General features: G+C 41.0%; 1 protein-coding gene across 1 annotated transcript; it reads right to left on the bottom strand.

Moving 5' to 3' along the window:
* Positions 1–19,898: 19,898 nt before the first annotated feature.
* bhlha9 (basic helix-loop-helix family, member a9) lies at positions 19,899–21,168 on the bottom strand. The gene has a single exon (XM_029173834.3). It carries the CDS (start codon positions 21,020–21,022, stop codon positions 20,174–20,176), a length of 849 nt encoding a protein of 282 aa, XP_029029667.1. The 5' UTR covers positions 21,023–21,168; the 3' UTR covers positions 19,899–20,173.
* Positions 21,169–23,097: the final 1,929 nt, after the last annotated feature.

Consider the following 23,097-nt stretch of genomic DNA (forward strand, 5'->3'; position numbering starts at 1 on the left):
AAAGTGTATTGCCTTTTTGTTATGTATGATGTCTGGATTGTTCCAGAGAGTGTGTTTTGGCAAAGAGTAAGCAAAGATCTATTAATTTTAAGAAAATCCCACCAGGTTGTTAGAGGTGCTCTTATGGTAATGCTCTGGTAACAACTATGGTGTTTGATTTTGGTGCTGATAAATGGTAGGTCTGCAACTTTAATATTTAACTTTATGCAACTTTAATAATATTTGTTCAGTGTTTATCCATGAGGAGGGCATGGGTTTTATTCATTTGTGGATATGGTTCAGTCTGTTGGCAAGAAAACAGTGGTGGAAGTTAGGTAGTTCTAGGCCGATGCAGCAGAGTTTTTAATCTAATGTGTGGTGGCCTGGTTTTCCACAGAAACTGTAAGATGTAGTAGTCTAATGTCTTAAACCACAACTGGCCTGGCTGAGTCAGAACGATTGAGAATATGTAATTAATTTTTGGCAGGATCATAATTTTTATGGTGGCAATTCTTCCCAAAAGTCAAATGACTGCCATCTTTTGAGGTTGGCTTCTATTTGTTGAGTTGTAGTTTAGATCAATAAGCTCTGATAGCCTAGACGACAGTTCAATGCCCAAGTATTTAATGTTCCCTGAGTGGAGTGTGGTAGAAGAGATGTTATTCACCTTAAGGTTAAGTGGTAGCACTATAGATTTTTGTCCAGTTAATTCTGAAAGTCCTGAAAATTCATCTATGAGGCTGATAGTTGTAGGAAGAGACGTCTTTGGCTCCAGGAGAAACAGTAACACATCGTCAGCATATAAACGTATCTTATAATTTACTGATGTGGTCGATATTCTAGTAATTCCTCCATGCTGTCCTAGAGGTTCAATAAATATTGCAAATAGTAATGGAAAAGGCAGCCCTGTCTGGTCCCTCTGTGCAGATTAAACCTTGGTGAGGTCTGGTTATTTGTTCTGACTGTGGCGTTTGCTGAGCTGTATAATATTTGGATCCAGGCTATGAATGATTTCCCAATGCCAAATTTATGCAGAGTGGCTAAAAGAAACTTCCAGTTTACTCTATCGAAAGGTTTGTCTGCATCTGAGGCGACGATGGCTGACTCTGGTTAATGGGTGGTGACATAATCAATTAAGTTGATTAATCTGTTCTCATTGTTTGTTGACTGTCTGCCTTTAATGAAGCCTGTTTAATCAGAGTGAATAATACAGTGGTAGCGGTTCAAAGTGACTAGCGTTTTTACTGCAGTACCGACGCGTCGCCATGGTGCAGTGAGTGCGTGGCTGACTGAAGATTTTTAATCCTGCAGCCGGCCGGAAAAATCCGGACGCTAGTCTCGTTTTAACCACTAGGTGGCGCAGCGTTGATTAGAAGCCTCCAAAGCACTACAGCGTAACTGGGGTCCGGCTGTTCATTTCTACCTGTAACACATATATTACACCAGACTTATTTTATTGTTAAGTATCTGTTGTGTTAAAATGTGGGGGGTATGAAACGCTACATCAAATAAATATCGTCGCAATCAAATTGAAACATTATCCATGACTAGTCATTCTGCAATGCCATTACTATATCCCTCGTTAGTCCAGTGGTTACGATGAATAACTGTTTTGTTCCGTTTTTATTGCTTTTACTATGCAATTATTTGATCTTCTGTACTTTGTTTACATTCTCCTCCGTTTTTTCTTGTCTTAAATAGCAGATGTCTCATACATACCACATAATTCCATGATTATGCGTTGCGGTTTAATTTGAATGCGCATGGCCAAGTAAAGACGTAGAGTGCAGTCCATCTACAGCCGCCTATTTAGGTTTTAAACTTCTACAACTTGTTAATGAATGTTTTCCAATAATCGTAGATTTTACGTAAATAACCGTAATAATCATAGAAATTTGTTTTACAGCAGTTGTCGATCGTAATTTTGACAAGATGCCAGAAATCAGCAGATCTACAGTGACGCATTACAGCAACATGTTTGTTCCTACGTGTTTACTCTGTGTCTGCAGAACTGCAGTTTGACTTGTTTTGACTGTGCGTGTCATTGTAACTGAATGGCTGAAATCAATCTTAATCAGCCATGTACGTTTCAACATTTTCATGTGTTTTTCGTTTCTCTTGCGATGAGGGGCAAACGGATTTTACTCAAAGCACCGCCTTACAAACCAATAGACCAGGCAAAAATATTAGTTTTTTTTACCAAAAGACACGGAATGGAGTTTTTGTTTAGAGACAAACGGAAAACAAAAAAGTCTCTCATTACCTCTGCTTATAATTTGGTGGAGACATCAAACTCTTAAAAGTTTCACAAACACATGACGTGTTTCGGAGTCATGTGTCCATCTTTGATTTCCCATCCGCCCATCCATTCACCTTCACCAGCTTCTCCTTTCTCTTGCTATGGGCGGCAAACAGATTTGAATAAAAGCCGCCTTACAAACCAATAAACCAAGCAAAAATAGTTTTAACAAAAACACACAGAATTGGATTTAAAACTGTTTTTTTGTGGTTTTAAACTGCCGTAATTTGCCATAACTTATGTACATAACTATACTAAATACTATAATTGTCTGCCACAGGCGACCAGCGATTCGTAGTCTTGGGGATCCATGGACTAAATATTACAAAAATGTTATGTCGTGGGTCAAATGTTATGGATGAGAAGCTGTTTTTCCAAAAATTAAAATTTAAAGAGTGCTCCCACTGAGACTCGAAACCGGGACGAAAAACTTTACAGACACCCTTCTTAACCACTAGGCCAGCTGACACTTGAAAAGTGGATGTTCTACAAGAGGCTATATGTCATAGTCAACTACGATGCTTTAGGACAAAAGGTGGGATTTAATCGCCACCTACAGGCCAAAAGGATGTAACACACTCTTCACGCAGTGCATATAAGGCGCTGACGCGTCGCAATCGGGGGCAAAGCACGGTGGGGGTAGGCACTTTTAACGGCTGCCACTGTATGTGGAGCGATTTTTTCTAATCTTCTAGCACGTGCTTTACAAAGTATTTTTAGATCTACATTTATTAGTGAAATTGGTCTGTAATTTAAAGGAAGCGTAGGGTCTTTTCCTGGATTTTGGAGCAGGCTTATGAAGGCTGAATGCTGTTGTTTAACTTCCACTACCATTTTGTAAAAGCTGAGTGCCAGCATGGACCAGAAGTTGGGAATCCATCTGGCCCTGGAGATTTTTTATTTGGCATCTCTTGCAGAGCTTCATGTAGTTTTGTCAATGACAACAATGGGTCTAGAGTTGTGGTTTGTTCTTCCTTTAACTTTAGCAGTTCTAGTTTATTCAGAAACGCCTCTATGGCTGAGATGAATGGATATATTTGAGATGTATATAACTCTTGGTAAAAGTTTTTAAAGGTATAATTAATTTCATGGGGATCATGAGTAATATTCCCTTTCTTATTAGTTATTGAATGGATAATTTGTTTTTCTTTATTATTTTTTAATTGGTTGGCTAAAAATTTACCCCATTTGTCAGGTCAAAGTTCTCCCAGCGTAACTGATATATCTGAAACTGAGTTTGTGATCTTAATTCCAATATTTAATTTCAGCTTTAGATTCCTTAGGTGACAGTGATGTGAAGAAGCTGTGAAAGACAGAAGGGTCGTCAACATTTGGATCATACACATTAGCTATGAAAAATTCAGTGTTTCCTATCAGGATATTAATGATTGTACATTTTTACATGTTTCCCCTGTGCAGTAGATGTTTTTGTGTGGCTGCTGCAAGGCTACATAGCTGGTTGACTACGTGAGAGAAGAATAGAGAAGAGAGGGATATACACAGTGTGGAGTAAAAGTAGGTGATAGAAAAAGAGTAAAGGAAAGGAAAATTAAAGTGGAAGAAAGGTGATGAGCTCGATGAGCCCTTTGCAAACTGTGGAGTGAGTGACATTAAAATGACAAACATTTTACTGAAAGAGAGAGACATAGTTTCAAAAAAAGTAAAGTTATAACAGTTACCTTTGCATCTATTTTTTTTTTGTAACAAACCTTTTATATTAAACCATTTTTACACACCACCTGCTAGTACAGCCAAAAGTTGTCGACGCTGATGACAGCCCTGCAGCCTTCTGCCATGAACTTTTTACGGATGGGGAACAGTCGGCGTTGGCGGTCAAGGATCTCCTTGGGGAACTTATCGTTGACGCTGTAGTCGGTTCCCTTCAGCTGTCTGCCCCGGCTCTTAACCAGTTCCTTCTGCTTAAAGTCATGAAACTCTCGCAGAGTCTTGCATTCTCTCACAGCATCACATGTCTCTCTCCTCTCTCCTGAAATATTGCTTTAAGTGTTGCAGGACTTCAGGGCATCTGTTATTTTAGGCGTGTGGGCAAGTGGATCTTTGTGGTCCTTCCCCTTCAGGGCCCCGATTGACTGCAGTGACTTCTCTGTCTGCCGTTTCTAACTGATGTGCCACACTAGCCTGCAGCTTTCCTGTCTGCATTCTAAGCAGCAATAATGTACTGTAGTACCTTCTTCTTGGGTTCTCCGTTGATCTATGAAGAAGAACAGATCCCACTGTTGCTCCTGTAGCAGCTTTTCTAAACTCCACTGCGCAAGCTGTCGCAGGGCTCTGCGACAGAGGGGATTTCACAGAGGCCAACTTCACCCTCTGGCAGCTGTTTAGCCTTACAGACTTTCTTGCTTGAAGGTTGACTCTTAGCTGCCCAAAAAGACAACCAATCCTTTTTCACTCCTGTGGGTGCTGTGTGCACCACTTTGGATAACATCCTTGAAATGGGATGGTTCCTTGGGGAGTAACTGTAAGGATATCCTGCAACCAGGACATTTGCAGTTTGACTTGCAGCTTGCTAACATTTGGCTTTGTTGCTTTCAAAATCAAAATTTAGTCTGTTTCCAAATAATTTATTATTATTTATTATTAAATAAATCTACAGTATTTCAAAATGCATCATAGTTCTTCATTAGAAATAAACATACCCACAGTGGTCTTGGTATTTGCATGTACTGAAATTTGTAATTAGATTTATTCAAATGTTACGCATCTTATACCTCACATCTTTTTTGTGTAGTTGGATTTGGGGTTTGATATAATCCACAAAATGTCGATAAAGAAGTATTTATATGTATCGCTGCTAAAAGTAAATTTTTTCAGAACATTAGCTGGTTTGTTTTTGAATCAAGGACGCCACAGGAACCAGATTTCATTAGGGGTGTGAATGAGACAGAAGGTATCGTTACATGATCTGTTAGCTGTAGGTGTGATACAGTGTGATCAGAGATAGTAGAGAATGTTGGTCATCTCTGTTCTGTGATTTATACACATAACCAGGTCAGATGATTTTATGAAGCAATGTCTTCTTCTGGATTAAGACAGTTGGTTGACTTGTAAAGTAATATTTTTGCAAATAAGAAATGCTTTGATTTATTGAATCCATGACATTCATTTTTCAAACTGTGGCAGAAAACTGAAAAATTGAAAATATTACAGGAAATACATGTAAACTAAACTACAGTCAAATCTAATGAAGGATGAGAAACAGCCACTGTTGATACTCTCTCTCTGCTTTAGACCTCCTCCATTTATGTTGGTAAAGAACAACACAAACCTGGTACCATTTTTGAGGTCTAAAGACTGATAGTAAATTAAATATTTTTGTTGAGGAGTGTCGAACAGGTGCTATGATGAGTTAATACTGGTCTTACTGTTTACTAATAGTTAGGAACAAATAGTTTCTCTTTGGTTACAAAGCTAAAACAATAGAGTTTAGACTGTTTTAACAATGTCAGCGTTAACTGTTTTACAAAAGGGAGGAGAAAATGTGTCAATCCAATGAGAGCAGGTTTACACATTTGCTACATGTGTCTGATGCTCTGCTGGAATAGTGATGATAAAAGATGTTGGAACCTAGTTATGCAAAACAGTTAGAAGCGACTGATAAAACCGGTAAAGCCATTAGATATTGCCTAGACATTCCTAAGTTTCTCATTACTGTTTACTTTAAACAGTGATGAACTGTACGGGTCATTCATTATGTGTACTGCACCTAAAGTTGCTTGTCACACCTATCACCATCAGAGAATTTTCCTTGAGCTGGAAATCGTAATTAAGCACTTATGATCATATTTATTTGTTGGCTCATTTAGTAAACGTATTTTTACTTCTGTCACTACTGATAAAGTCTGTTCATCTGTTCAACTACGAAATTAATTTTCTCAAAGCTGCACAGGGCAAATTTGTTCATCCACAGATGAGACCAGAATCAGTAACTTCGAATGATCTAATTTTCTTTATCCATGATTCATTTGACGCAGTTGTAAAATCACTATTTAACACAAAGAAACACATTTTTATGTTTAGAGATAAACATGTTTTACACTGAGAAACTGGATTGTTTCCCAGGGAGTCACCTGGAAACGTGGACTAGGTTCCCCGTCCACTTGGACCCACCATGGCAGTCGACGTCATCAGAGGCGGGACCATCGAGGCGGCCGAACGTGCGTGGTCCCCTCTGGACCACGAGGACACGAGGCGTGCGTGGTCCCCTCCGGACTGCCACAGAAAACAGAAACAGAGGCGAAGACGTAATCTTTATAGGCTCCAGCATCAGACAGCACAGATGAGACGAGGCTTGAGCACTGATTGACAACTGCAGCAGGGGTGGGTGCCAGACCCTCTGCACCCAGACAAACAGGTGTGGGACCAAATGACGAAAGGCAGGTAGACTCCAGCTCGCCAAACAGATCAGTGATCCCTGGAAAGGAAGTCAGGACAAGCAGGACATGGATCCAATGCAGCAGCATGACGTGGAACCAATGTAAACTGGGGCTGCAGTGGGGCATGAAACAGTGCAGCGGAAAGAGGAGAAATCTATGAATCTGCAGCAGTCTGGGAGCAGTCCAACCAGTCCATGAGCTGGCTTACACTGGAGAACCCTTTTCTTTTGGTCTTTTAATCAACTACATAACCTAAATAAAACAGGGTGAAAACAAGAAACATACTCAACGAAACATGTATTCTAAATGAACAGGAGGCACAAAACGACTAATAAACACAACCAAAACAAAGCTAACACATCGAGCTAAGGCAAAGCTATCAGCGTGGCTAGAGCTAGCATGTGCAACGTGGCTAAGGCATGGCATGAACAAACATGGCTAGAGCTCAAACCCTTTTCGTAAGCTTAGCGACCGTGATAAACAAAGTCAAGGGCAGCCAGTAGTCATGGAGTGATGTGGAATGACATTGACCCAGCACGGAGTGGCGGGCTGGGGAGGTATACAGTATAAAGGGAGCAGAGGGCAGGCACAGGTGTGAGAAATTGAACTGATTGCCAAGAGTTTACTGAGGGAAGGAGAGGAAGTGGGCGTGGTCCAAAGCAGAGGCGTGGCCTGGTGAGGGAAACAGAATGGCTGGTGGAGCCAGCCCAGGATCATGACAAGGGGAAATTGTGTCAATCCAATGAGAACAGGTTTACATATTAGCTACAGTACTGTACATTTGCTGATGCACTGTTGGAATAGTGATGATGAAAATAAGTGGTAGGTTCCAAAATAGGTAAAAGCGACCAATAAAAACTGTAAAATCTGGCTGATACTGATTCGACAATCAATTGTAACTTGCTGTTACATGTTACAGTAGCTTGACAACACCTCAACAACACTTTCCTTACCAGCCTACAGTGTTATTTCCGGACGTATATAACATATTCTTAAATTTATCCAGTATCTTGTTTCAGCTACTGTAATTTGACAGGAGCTAATGACTCTTTCGCCATGTTTCAGTTTGTTCTCCTTTTAGACATTGATCAAGGTTTCACTCTGCTGACGTGAGTTAATATGCTATTTTGAGCTAGATGAAGCTTGCAGCGCTGCTGATAACACAGTAAATCGTCCTCGTCCTAATGAGCCGCCGATTCATTATTTTGTCATGGACAATTTATCATACAGGTTTTGTTCAGTTGATGGAGCCACTTTTACTTCATTTCTAAACGTCACTTTTTTTAAGAACAATGACATCGTCATAAAGGCATTAGAAGTTACTTCAGCCACCCGCTGCCAAAGTATTTTACTTTAAAACCAAACATTTTGTTGGTTTTAAAGTGTTCTAAAATTTATTGACTGTACAAACGTGCTGGTTGGGGTGAATACTGCGTGGATAGCTCCACGGCTAAGCTCGGACCTCTGACCTCTTGTGAATATCTGCCTTTATTTTGTTCACTTAAGTAATGTACTGTATGTGAGGGTTATTTGGGGCTAATTGCCCTCTGGGTGAGTGCTGGACAATGCTCTGGTAATGTTTCAGCATAATTATCCCCTTGCCTAATTGTTATCACAGGCTCAGCAAGGCATTATGTTGAGCAGCTACAGTAGTGTTCACATAATGATGAATGTGTTGTGTGACTGCAGGCCACATTATTTGTTTATACTGCAATATGAGCACATTTTTAATTTTATTTGTACATTCTAAAATACCTAATATTTTTTAGATTTGTGTTGGTTTAACACCAACTATCATATAAAAAGTCCGCATTTTAGACACAAGGCTTGGTGTTTATTTGAACATCCTGGATTTCTTTCCCAGATAAAAGCCCGAAGCTGTTGTTTGATTAAGCAATCCATAAGAGCTGTCTTTCTGGATCATTGACCAAGCTCAGTTGTTCTCAAGAAAACAATTTGACATTTCAATAGCATAAAGCAAGTAAAGCACATTAGTTCTGCTGCATGTTCACTTTTCAAAGGCAATTACAGAACAACAGAGGTGAAAATTAAAGTGACAAAGCCAGAAATCTCGCCTTTGTGAAATGCTAAATATAGCGCATTACAGTAAGTATTGTTGAGGCCTGACTGTTCAGCCACTTGAGAGATTGTTGCTGTTTTACTGAGTGAAGAACCGGTGATTTCACTTTTGTTAGACATGGCAGCATTTTATGTGACCTTATGGGGAAACTCACTGGAGCTTAACATTGCTCATCTCTCCCATGAAGACCAGCAGTTAGTGCAGCTAAAGGTGTAGTTCTTCATACTGTACATTAACCCCACACCCTAGCCTAGGGTCTAATCATTCAGCTTTATTTATAAAGCACCTTAAAACAATGACCTGCTCCACCTCGCAAACTACAGCTACTGTACCTGGGTGCTATTAATTCCTTTAATGATGGCTCTGTTCCATTTGCATGTCCCAGTAAACCAGGATGCACAACACAAGGATGCTGGAACAGGCACATGTGATGATTGATGACTTAAGATGTCCAGAAACAGACTTTCATAAGACATGGAAGAGAAAAACACACAATAACTTAACAATAACAATAACTGGGATTGCCACCCCTAATAATAGTTACAGTGGTTAACGTCTAATGGAAGACACTGGTTATGTACAACGTCAGTACCACCTGGGCTGGTCACAGTAAAATTTGTCAAAACATCCAGTGTGAAAAAGGTCTATTGTTAAAGTTTCCTTGCTCCTGCTTGTCGACCTAAGTCATCAGAAATGTTTTTAATAACAACTGTCCTTAATAATACTTGAAAATGTCAGTTGTGGAAAAAAATATATCTAAAAAAATACCACCACTATATATAGACAGAAAAATAACCAAGAACATGGAAATGAGGCGATTTTACAATAGTAATAAATATCATAAAAACAGGGTGTATATGAAGAAAATAGTCTATATACATACTGTGAACTGGCTTGTTACTGAGTACTGTATGTGGAATACAATTAAACCAACATATATTCAAATTAAGCAGGAATATTACAGTACATTGCATATTGCAATAATATTGTTTAGATGCTGAAGGGGAAGATTTTCAAATAAGCCTTATTGAAAATAAATTAGAGATCAGAAATCTTTTGGGGTTGCAACTCACATTATGTCCAACAAAGGCCAATGTACTGTAATATACATTAGAAGTTATTTTGCAGTATAGATCCTAGAGGGGAGAGCAAAAAGGCTTGAGGCTCAAACTGTAATGTAAATAGTCTTTGTCTTCATGGTTTTAACACAAACAATGACGCTGAAAAGAAATTTGTTTATTACTTTGATTGTTTTTTCTTATCCTAAATGTATTACTATGAAATTTGAATCTATATTAATGTGCTGTAGGAGTTTGAATTGGATGAAATGGATGCAGAACAGAGCTCAACAAAAAACAAAAAGAACAAATATATCAACCATTGTTGTTTTAAAAATATATTTAATTATATATTCATAAACCCTCTATGAATGTATGACACCACAAGCATAGCATTAGCTGTAATATTAGTGTGACCTACATTTGGTTGGTTGATTGACTCATTAGGTCACTGACCCAATTTGCTGCTACCTGTACGTGTAAATACAGCCATTTCTTCTTTCTTCTATTTTTTAACTTTTGTGCTATTATTAGCTTAATACTGCAATGAAAGTGAAGTGGTTAAAGCAGTGGTGTGTCATTATCAGTGTGTGTTACAACGCGTTGCTGAGTTCTCTACCTCACACAGTCATCGATTAATCCACCTCAGGGTACAGCCCCGTGCATTTAACTCAGGTTATTATGTTTGCCTTTCATTTTCTTTAACCTCACAGTAAATATGAAGCGTGTTTGTCTTACCTAAGTGAACAAAAGTAATCCATCTTCCTTTGACAGCAGGACTTCAATCCTTCACTTCTATCAAATTTTCTCTCTGCTGTAATTGCCTTTTCTTTCTGTTTCTCGGGCAAAGAAAGGGGGGAATTGATTAAAAGGCAAGTCTCTGCAGCAAAAGGCAGAAAATAAAAAACCTCATTCAAAAAAAGCCCCAGACTCCAAGTAAGTGTGGCTTATACAGGTTTGTATCTTAATGTGTGACTGAGGAACCAACTTTTTTGGTTTTCTCATGCACTAATTTAAAAAAACAAGCAATAATGGTATTTTTCTTTAAGTTTGTGGAATTGGACATAAAGGCAGCGCCTTCCCTCATGTCTTCACTCCTTCTTTCCCTACAGTGGCCCTGAAGTGCAAATTACAAACAAACAAAAATACGAAACACAACGACAATAAGAGAAAAAGACAACGACATTAACAAAAATCACAACAACCTTAACAGAAAACACAACAACATTAACAGAAAATACAACAACATTAACAGGAAACACAGCGGCATTAACCATAAAAACAACAACATTAACAGGAAATACAACAACATTAACACAAAACACGACATTAACACGAAACACAGTCAGTTTAACTTTCGTTTCCTGTTTTTCCCTGCCAGCTAAAAGCGTGGCTATGCTGCGCTAATTTAAATATTAAGGGCTACTTAAGGCTGTGTCTTATCTTCCATTTGATTTGAATGTACATTTTCTTTCTTTCCTGTAATATTTACAATATTTCAGTTTCCTGCCACAGTTTGAAAAATGAATGTCATGGATTCAATAAATCAAAGCATTTCTTCTTTGCATAAAGGTAAATTTGACATAAATTACAAAGTCAAAAAATAGCAACAGGCTCCAATGACAATCAACAATGCACTAATTCACACTGAGATCAGTGGTTTGTATTTTGCTGTCCACTGTGTTATGACTGATTGGACGTGTTCATGTACTTGGTTGCAAGTAAGTTTGAAGGCAAAATTAGTTTTTGCTGCATATTTCCAGTGTTTTTACACGGTTAGAGCCTTTTGCAAACAAAGCGTGTCACTGTGACATTGGAACCACTGTTTAGACCTGTGTGTGAACTGTTAGGAGAATGTGTTGTTTCACTGGACGGCTGCGTCAAAGTGACAGTGATAACAACTGTAAAACAGCCAAATACAATGTTCAACTGTAGTCAAACAGCTGGAGCTGCAGGGTCTCTCCTGCACTTCTTGTGTGGAAGATAAAAATGTATTTTTGACCTGTTGTACTTTACTATGCCAAGGACGATATTGTCAACTACAGTACATATATACAGTACATTTAACTGCAATCAAGCTGGTGTATTGTGCCGGAATGGTTACAAGTTTTCGCCACAAGGGGGCCTCAACCCCTGAGTGTGATGGTCGCAGAGTCCTCGACTTCAGTCTGTCTGAAGCGGGGGAAGAGATCAGTCTGCTGACTACAAAAAACCATGACAATACGAAATGCAGTTTATTAAGTTTTATTCATACTTTTAATAAATTAAACTGAGTATTGACTTTCCATGTTTAATATTGAATTGCAAAATGTAAAATGCATTTTCAAATTGAACGACGATATTGCATATTCAATTGCCAAATATATTGTGAATTGGATTTTGGGTCTAAAAAACTTCCATAATAATGCTGTAGATTAGCAAAAACAAGGTAGGTGGTAGGTGAGTTAACATTGCTTATTGTACAGTCTAAATGCAGCAAACATCTCCTTCACACAGCAAGGGTAGAGCAGTAAGGACCCTTCTGTCACCCACCTCCTGTCTTGAGCACAGCCCAGGGCAGAGCTGACTTCTGAACTACTACTGTATGTTCCTATTTTGTCAGTTTATGTACCCGTTCCTATTAAAATTGTTTTCTGCAACCAAATGCAGGGTAACTTGGCATAGACACAAGTCTAAATTGTTTTATTTTTAATTAATGGCAGCACATAATATTTTAATTAGCGCAGCATAGCCACGTTTTTAGCTCTCAGGGAAACACAAGAAAGGAAAGTTAGACTGACTTAGCTTGTGACCATTTAGAAACAAGAACTGGTCCCTACCTTTTCCGTAATGTTTAAATGTTGTGTTCTTTAAATGTCGTTGTGTTTCCTGTTGATGTTGTTGTGTTTTCTGTTAATTTCATTGTCTTTCCTGTTAATGTTCTTGTGTTTTCTGTTAATGTTGTGTTTCCTGTTAATGTTGTTGTGTTTTCTCTTATTGTCATTGTGTTTTCTTGTTGTTTGTTTGTGATTTGATACAGGGCCACTGTATTTCCAGCTCATTTTTCTCTCATCTGACTCAAGCCCACTGCCCTTCCCACTCACTGTTGCTATAAAAAATCCATCCATTAGAGCACTGTCCCATGGAGGAGAGAAAATTAAATAATTAAAAAGGGTGCAGCGGTGAAAATCGTTGCCAAAACGAACCTGTCCAATCACTTAACAAGGTGTCGTTTTATATTCCTGAGAGGCGGTCGAAAACAGATAACCTTTGAATAGACCAATTTACTTTTTCCAATTCTTTAGACTCAATCTATTAACGAAACGGCCAGTTCTAGACGTCCTAGACTCGGTTCTACCTACTAGGGTTTTAAGGCTAAGTGCCATGCAGCATGCCAATGAGTAGAACCCAAAGGCAACGTACAGTAGAGAAGAAATGGATGGTTTCTGGCAAAAGGCTTCTCACAAAATATTCAATAATTACAAGAAAATGAAGAGGGAAGAAAATGCATACGCAGCAACACTGGGCTCTGACATGGTTTTATTTCAGCTAATTGATTAGATTGAGAGTACTTTGTTGGAAATGCCAATGACTGACAGCTTCTCAGAAAGCCTTTGTTGTGGTTGTGTGTTACAAGCCTACAAGTGAAACTGTAGTAAATTATGTCTCTGCTGTGCCCTGCTACCACTATAATAACACAGTCTCATCTCTCACATGGAAGGTGTTGTTCTTCAATTTTTGTCAGGGCACAAGTCAATTAAAGGTAAACCACAGCATCCACCCAGAGGAATAACTTCCATCTTGACCTTTTTTACAGTAGTTAATTAGGACAGATCTCAAATCTTGCTTTCTTGTGGATCATGACGCCAGAGTGGCAACGCCGCCAGTCTCTCAGTCATCTTCTTGTACTACTCTGATTACTGCAGATTTCATCCAGGTGACATTAGTGGACTCAAAATTTTGATTTGTATGCATAGGTAAACGAATAACCATGGTGATTGAATTATTATTATATTGAATGTACTGTTCAAGTCATACAGCAAGAGGTCGCCAGCTAATCTGCCTTTAACAATGGCCTGTTGGAGGCTGGTGCTCAGAGGGCACTAGAGTCTTGCCTGGGGTTTATTTTGCAGGTCAGCATCTAAAAAACAAAAACTATTGGTTGATTGATGATTGACAGATTGATAAAAAACTGGATATTTTAACTATTGCACTAAATACTTGTTATACAGCATATTATGTTCAGTGGCATTAGAAGTAATGCCAATTGAAGCCAAGTTACCAGAGTTCAAGCAGACAGCTGTTGCACAAATTAACACAGCACAGGCTGATTTGGCCAAACAGCATGTAAGCAGCCCCACAGTCTCACATCCTAGGAATGGGAAATTCTTTTACTGCTGCACAATTGTACTTCATATTTGCAAAAGAGCTTCCAACCAGAACAACTAGATCAGATTCAAATATGCAAATATCTAGAAATACAGCATTTCTACATAGCAAAATGCTCAGTGCTGTGTTTTATGGTATACCCCAGAGCACTGAAAAAAACACTATCAAAGAAAAGAACAGGTCTTCACCTATTTACTATGCAAATGTATTTCATGCATGTGAGAAAAAGTGGCAAATTGACGAGTTTCCATCAGTTCCTAGGATTTGTTTTTGTCCCCTCAGCCAATTCCAAGTGACAAACACAGCTGACAGATATGAATAACACATATTTTATACAGTGTAAGCAGTTCCAGCGTTGGCTGGGAGCAAGCCAAGTTGTTCCAGGGTGACTGCAGACAGTTTGAAAGGCACGCTAGATCTTTTTCACTGTTGTTTTTGTCAGCCTCGCTCCATGCATTTAGAATGCAGCCCTAATTGGAACAGACTTTCCTCAGAGCTGGGTTTGAAGAGGAATCAGTGGGAAAGCTGGAGAAGGTGCAGAATAAAGACAAGAGTGAATGACAATACAAAATAGTTGTTTACATTTTTACGTTGGCAGCGGCGAATAAATAAAGCAACTGTAACACAAAGTGCTTTTCCAGGTGAATAACAGGCCAAAATAGTAAATGCCATCAAGTTTTCCAGCGCTGCCTATTTCCTGCTGCACATCAGCAAATGGCTAAATAACTTCCCAAAGCACAAAGCAAAAGCTTGTATTAATATGCTAAATAAAGAGCCTGGACTAAATGAAGAAGCAGGATATGGAGAAAATCTAATCTAAAAAACTATATTAAAACTGCAGCTCATCCCTGCATCTATATGACCTCAGCTTCAGCCAAGCAGGTTATGCAGTGCAGACAGGGAGGCGAGTGTCATCCTGTCATAGTGTCACCCTTCGTTACTTGGGCTAGCGCTCAACTGCATAGTTTCTTTCTTAACTTACGATCAGCGTTTTGTTTAATGTCAAGGCACAAAGAGGCTAGGCTTCATTAGCTCATTGGGTTGTGGAGATATGTCATCATTCCCTAGTCACACAATCAGATTTGATGAAGGTTTAATTCCAAATGATAAGTGTTGACTCGTCCTCTTTTTTATGTTATTATTAGGGAAAACTTTTCATTCTTTTCTTCATAGCTGCATTAGTTATTTATAATAAATAAATAAAAAATTAGGAACAGAAAAAAACACAACTGTATATTTTTGCAGCCTTTTGTAACCTAGCCTGTCTACCACACTCATTACTGAAATCATTAAAGCCAAGTGCGCCCAAAAACAAATCAGGCCTAAAACATTATGTAATTTAATTACATTTAAATTTTCCATGTAATTTTATCAAATAAATATAGGTAAGAAATGACATTTACTGTAAAGTCTTTCAGTCAGGTTAGAGTGTCATTTTATAAAAGATTATATAAAGTTAATGAAATTTTACACATAAACTTTATGTTTGTGTGAAATAATTACATAAAATAAGAAAAGGCATACCTCACTGATTTTCTTGGGGAAATTGCGTTCTCTTCTCTATTCTATTCAATTCTAACATATACAGTAGTATATGTTTGAGCATTTTTGCATTATGTTTCTTTAAAAAAAACAGACAGCCTTTTGAAATCCTATTTTTCATTTATATAATACTTAAAAATTGTAAATATCTCTCCGATTGCCTCTGGCCCATCAGGATCGTCAGAGCAGGTTGTCTGGCTCCATCTCTGTCACGCCAACCTCTTCACCACATCCAGGTACCTCTACTTTGAACTGCCTCTCGTCCTTCAACTTTGTCCTTACTTTTATTTGGGAAAACAAAGCGATCTGCAATCATCTATACCCATGGAAAATCTTGCTTAATATCATTTGTCAGCCTTTCCCCTCATTTTTCAGGTCATTATATTCTTATTATGTTGTTGAGGTTTCATCTTCTATCAGGAACCCTTCTGGGTAGGTGTTGTTGATAAGATGAACAAAATAACCCCAAAGACACAACATATAGAGATCTAACACAAAAAGAGACCCACAACAGAACAACTGTTGCATCACCTACTGTCAACATGATGCTTTGCAAATTTAAGAGACACATTAAACATTCTGCAACCCTAAACTGTCAAACTGAAGCGTTGTTTGTACCCGAGTGCCAGAACTTTATAATTAAAAAGTGTTCTTCTTCTGTGTTACATCTTCTGATTTGGATCAATATAGGATGCAGCTATAGTACCAGTTATATCCAGAGATTCATTTTAGGTCCCTTCACTAGCTACAGTATAACACAGCAGAGCTGTATTGTCTTGGTTCCATCTAGTGGTAAGGTGTGACACTGCAAGTTTATCTCTGAATAAAAAGAAAATCAAAAAAACAAGCAGTGGCATGTCTGATTTGTCAAGACTAAGGGGCAAAAGTAACACTTGTTGAAAGAAAGAGGCAGGAGATTTTCATTTAGGGATACAAGTCTAGTAAAAGTAGAATCCGGAACTTTTACTATAATGTAATCAAGTGTGAAAGTTAAGTGAGATCACACAAGTGCCTAAAAAAGCAAAACGATCTGGTACAGTACGTGTTTTTTTGAGGTTCAGCCTGTTAATTGTGGGGAAATGGGCAGCGATGTTTGCTTTCTTTCTCCGGAGGTCAAAGCAAACATTAACACAGACGAGAAACATAAAATGAACCTCACTGGAAACAGCAAAATGACACAGTGAAAATTCAGGCGTCAGTGTTGGTACAGTTTGATGTAACCGCAAGGAATTTTAGCAGTAGAGTTTAGATTCAGAGTAGAAGATGGAAATAAAGTGGATGTTTAACATCGTGCCTGTGTGACTGCGTGCTCTGCATGAACACCGTACCCGTGCCTCTTTGCTCCACAGGCTGACGCATCCCCATATATCACTCAAACACACCCCGCATCCTGGCATCACTCCCCTGATGTTTGCTTGTTTTCTTTTCCATCAGCTTGGCAGCGGATGGTGTCGAGGAGGCGGGACAGTCTGAGAAAGGATTCGTCACTGACAGGCTCACATGTCAGACCAGTGAGGTGAATCCTCAGTGAGTCACACCTCTACATGAAACCGTTGACCTGGTAGAGGTTTTCACTAAGTTGGATGATCTCATTTTGACCAGACTGTTCAACATGAACCCCACAGTGTAACGTGGTTGGGTTTGTGGCTGATTCAATGCATTTTAAACTGTTTACGAGCCGCTGCTCAGATTGGCAGAGTGTCTTCTGCAGCGTAATCACTGAGAGTGTTTCTTACAGTACAGTATGTCTCGCCATCTGTTGTTTTCTCTGTCGTAAGGCACTTCTTTGCAAATTGCAAAATGAGCTTGCTTGATGAGTGTTTTGTCCTGGTCTGTTTGTTTATTTAGGCCGAGCCACAAAGCTTTTCTTATTGTTCCGTGTTTAGGCTGATGGTGTCTACACTTTGCCGTTTTTACTTCAGTCATGCATTTTGAGGCAGCTAAGCTACATGCTCCAAAATGTCACTTGATGCTGATCAGGCATAACATGACGAACACTGACAGATAAAGTTCAAGCAATCGCTTCTTCATGGTGGTAGATATTATGCAGAAAATCGTCAGCAGTTTGTTGGAGGCAGGAAAAATGGACAAACCTAAAGACAGAAATAAGCAGTGGTCAGTTTCTAAAAGACGTGGTCCACAGACGAGCATGTGTGCGACACCTACTGTACTGTGTGTGGTACCAAGAGGCAGTGCTGCCTTGTGGGAAACCCGGGCATCCAGACCTGTACCTCTCAGGATCTCTGGGCCACCATTCTCTCTTTTGCTTTGCTCTCGATAAGCCACGCCCCCTGTCTGGACCACGCCCACTCCCTCATGTCTGCTCTATCCCCAATCACTTGGTCGTGAGCTAGTCCTATGGACCTGTAGCCATATACCACACCCAGCCAGTCACACTTTGCGGACCATTGACCTGTTCCGTTTCTGGAGAAATGACAGTTTCATGTTTTCTGTCAGTTGTTGTGTTTGGCCTAGTATTAGCCATTTCCAGCCTCGATCACCTTGTACAGACATGTTAACCTTGTTCAGCCAAGTTCGTCACGCAATGTAAAACATATAAAACTGGTCATGTTGACCTGGTTCTGCCAGGATTCAGCTTTGTTTTCCCATAGGGCCATAGGCCTGTCCCCATCCAAAGTTCCATCACTCTCCCACTGTTGAGCCATAGTACCTAGTCATTTGGTTCATTGTTTTCTGCCTTTCTGCCTGTTTATTGTGTTTTACTTTTCTTCAGTCCTAACTTATATATACGCTTTTTTCAAATCATAAAGGAAGTTTTGTTGCTCTGCCTTGATTTCCGGATGTGAGACTGTGAGGCTGCTTACATTTCCTCTGACTGAGTCAGCTGCCTAAGCATATTCTCTATACTTATACAATATTCTCTGTGACCTCTTTCAAAACTGCTTACATTTTAAAAATTAATTGTTGTCTATTGATATTGTATGTATGATAATGTATACAGTGTTTGATCACTATATTACATTATACTCTAAAAACTGTTAAACCATACAGACATTTTCTCTCCATTTATGTCCATGGTGACTAGTAATAGATCCACCTTTCCGTCCACTTTCACTCTAGATCCCAGACAAGTCGACAAACTGGCTGCATTGTGGGTTCAGCTCTGCTTCTGTGCCAGAAAGGGAGGAGAAAGAGACATGCCGTCACTGAGTGTTGCCACCCACATTTATCTCTCACTGGTGAGTCAAGCTTTTCCAGTGATTCACGTCTGTGCAGGAGCTGAGCGACAGGCTCAAGGTGCAGGAGCTCCGTCTCTCCTCCTCGCCACCTGCATCATCCTCTTCCTATTATTCCACCCCACCTCTCCATTCATCTCTTTGTCCGTACCCCCTTTGCTTCCTGCCTGCTAATTGGTGTCGTACCACATCATTTACTTCTCTGCTAAGCCTGCAGTTCTTCTCCCCGGGCCAACTCTTTTCAGCAGCTTCTTGAGGCCCGTGTTGGACGACCTCCAGGATGTTCAAAAAACTCACACACCCAAATCCTGCTGCGGGCCAATAAAGGCCGACAGGGGATTTCACCATGTTGATGACGGGGCGCACTCTTCCTTCCTGAGCCCACATAAATCTGTCGATGGGCTCGATGCTATAGTCTAATAATTAAGCTGTTTTCCATGACATGCTGCTCAGCAGGGGAGAGAAAGCTGTTATTGACTAACGTGGGTTTGTAGCGCTAAGCGGAGAACCTGTTGATCTTCAAACTATCGCTAGTAATGATGTCAAGGAGCAGTTTCTGCAGCAGCAGTTTTACAGTTTTAGGCAAAATCTACTGAAGCACAGAAAACAAGCAGAAAAGCCATTAACTGTTATAGTAGGAACCTCTTACAGTAAGTGTTGTCCCTCTTGCGAGCCTGCATTTTATTGTAGTGTGTGTGTGTGTGTGTGCGTGTGCGTGTGTGTGTGTGTGTGTGTGTGTGTGTGTGTGCATGTGTGTGTGTGTGGGGGGGGCACGTTTCTTCTCACAGGAAAATAACAAGAATGGACTTGCAAGAACATTTCTCAACTGAGTGAAGGACCTCAATCATCTCTCTCACACTCAAAACAGCAAAGCTTGTGACCTGAGGCTGTTATCAGACACACACCACAAGCAGACATTCTGTTGTGAAGCATGTTTAGCAGCGTTTGCATCAAATGAACAGGAAGGAACCATTATAGAAGTGACATTAGTTTAACATTTAATTTGAAAAATTCCAAAACGTTTAGAAACAGACATGGAAAGGAATAAATACAAATGTTAAAATCTAAGTTCACATTAAAACTGTATGAACAAGACAGAGACCAATGACTCAGCACTTGCAAAACACAAGACAATGATAGCACTAAGAATAAAATACTGTACATGTTCTATTATTTGCAGTTTTCTAAAGTAACCTTTAGACATAATGTTGCAATACTGAGCAGAGGAGCACCAACAGTCCACAAGCAGCGGCCTATCACTGCATATCAGAGCACAGGCTGAGGCTGTGCTCAGGCTCCTGCAGGTAGCTCACCTGCCAGGGGAGCCCCAGAGCCAGAGGCGACTCGGCCAAAGTGTCCATTTGTCCCTGAGTGCAGGAGGCCCACATTCCCGGCTGGTACTCGAAGCCCTCTCCCACCTGCGGGTACCGCAGGGGGCTGCTGCAGTGTCCGTGCGACAAGTAGACCTGGCCCTCGCTTGGGTAACAGGGGTAGTGTGGTGACGGTGGGCATGAGGGCATGGAGGTCTCCATGTAGACGTGAGGTTCTGTGGACCTGCTGTGCACGAAAGGCCCTTGCTGCGGCTGCATCTGATGAGAGAGGGACGCGTGCCACAGGACGTAGCTCTGGTGCTCCAGGCGTGGAACCGTCACCTTGCTCTGCTCCAGCCTGGCTCCCGGCGCCCCCGGCCCCACGGGAGCCCTGCTGCACTCGCGGTGGCTGCAGGCGTTGCCGGCGGGGTTGGAGCTGAGGAACACTGACAGAGCAGAGATGCGGTTGATGGCCCTCTGGAGCGTGGCGATCTTGGAGAGGCGCTTGCCGCTGAGGTCGTGGTTCAGGGCCACGCGCAGGGCGTTGAAGGCCTGGTTGTAGTCCATGATGCGCTTGCGCTCCCGGACGTTGGCGGCCATGCGTCGGGCCTTCGAGCGCACGGGTCGGCTTCGTTTCTTGCCGTGGCTTTCCTCCGGGTCGCTCGGGCTGCTGGTGCAGCTCTCGCTGTCTTGGAAGGACAGCTTTGGGCTCCTCCCGTCCTCACCCTGGCCCGGCACACCCAGGTCCAGCTCCTCCTCAGAGAACTCGGAACTTGCGACACTGCTGCAGCTCATCCTGCCGCTCGGCGTCGCGGGTTGCGTGCTGGGTTCCTCCTTGGCCCGTTTCCGCGGGGCTGTCGGTGTTTGCCGCTGTGCCGACAGCCCAGATATTCTCCTCCTCTGACTCCTCTGGTGCTTCGTGATTGCTTGTACCTTGCAGACCAGGTGGGCCTGCTTTTTAAAGCTCAGGTCACGTGGTACAGTCACCTGTGAGGAATGGTGCACTCTCTCTCTTTCTCTCTCTCTCTCTCTTCAGGTTTATAGGTGTCCTCCAGGCAAATGGCACTGTCACCTCCTCCTCCTCCTCCTCCTCCTCTGACTCTCCTTCCATTCCCCTGAAGGAGCTCACATAATAGTCAACACTCTACTTCAACGTAACAAGACAGGCAAAACAAAACATACTTATTTTTGGAAGTAAAGCACCAACTCATGCTTGTTTATTCTCTGACTCCAGCTGCATGAAAACTCTTAAAAACTATAGTAGTAATTACATTTTCAGTGAAGGATGCAATACACTGACAGTTTAATCCTTTATGAAGAACTGTCATCTAGTGTGAACTGTCTGACAAAACCACACAGTGACCCGTGTGCATCTCATTAGTCAATGTGATGTCCATTTACGTGTTAACGCAAGTTTATCTGAGTGCTAATCTATGCATTTGCCCTTTTCCCAAGTCTGGGAAAAGAGGAAGCTTCTTATCCAGCTCCGTTTGTCCTGGTAAGTACGTAGCTGTTTCTAGAGTGGCGATTCTGTCTCTCACCCCTTCTCTCTCCCTCTCTCTGTCACTGCCCAGGTTTAAGGGCCATGTAATTTAGAGGAGCATCCCTCGAACCCGTCCCCATAAATCAGGCCTGGGCAGCACCTGAGGACAGGAGCAGAGTGAAGCCTTAGACTTCAAAGAGCGAAACAAAGCAAGGGCAAATACTTTACAAATAGAACCTGCAATTGCTGCTTGCTCAGACCATCGATCTTGCCTGGTCTTTTGCTAGTGAGCATGTGGTACCATGAGTCCTCGTGACACAGAAAGCATACATGAAACATCTGACCTTAGCTTGAGCTACAGCGGGACACTGGTCGAGTGCAGCGGCCTCACATCGTGAACTGGGGGGTTCACTGAGAAGCATTGCTTCCTTGCTGCCTTTTTCATTTTGTTGTATATGCTGTGACTCAGAGCCGGGAACTTTTGAAACAATTGTGTGTGGGAGATTATTATAAAGGTTTGTGAATAAACACACATGCTTTGGTGCCTGAAGAACCTGAAAGCTGAAGCACTGCAGTTATAAAGTTGTTTAACACTCATTCATTTGATTTTCTGCAAATGTTTCTCACTGACAAACTATGATATACTGTAAAATGTTCACAGTGTTTCCTTCTGATGCATCCTTAAGTCAGAATCATTGCATGGTGCGATCAATGTGCACAACATCAGCGTCTCCATGCATTTATTTTCTTACAGCTAAAGCAACAACCAGTCAAACACACTGACGATCTTTGTTGTTGGCATTAAACCATTGGTCCGTTTGTGAAGCTGACTTTACTTAACACGCCTTCGGCCCCCACCGCGCTCCAAGGAGAGTGTAGGCTTTATCACGATCTGTGATTTACGGCTTCACAAACATGTCAGATTTACTGCTTGGGTGTAAAGAGTATGAAGACTGCAGCCTCGGACTCTCCCCGTCCGTTCGATTTTTGACAGGTGACAAGACACCAGTAATTATCAGCCGCCAGGAATAAATCAGCAGATTTAACCTGCAGCTCGCCGTGCCCTTGATAGAATAACCATTTTGCAGCGAGGGGGACCTGTCCAATGCGGCTGAACCTGAGATTTGTAAATCTCCTGCTCAAGCCCCCATAATGACGGGTTGTTAACCGTTTGTTATTAGAGGTCTGAGTGCCAAACGTTATAGATGTATATTTTCAAGGGGATAGTTAGGAATAATAAGTGAGTAAGGTCCAGGTTCGCTAACCTTGGCTTTGCCGTGGTATGTTAATGCTTGTTTTTGGTGTCTGAAATGGAATTTTCTCACATCAATAAAAAGCCTCCAGTCAGATGAAGGACTCTGCAGTTACTTTGTCCCTCCGGTATCAG

This window comes from Betta splendens, chromosome 14 (assembly GCF_900634795.4).
Source record: "Betta splendens chromosome 14, fBetSpl5.4, whole genome shotgun sequence".
NCBI classification, from domain to species: Eukaryota; Metazoa; Chordata; class Actinopteri; order Anabantiformes; family Osphronemidae; genus Betta; species Betta splendens.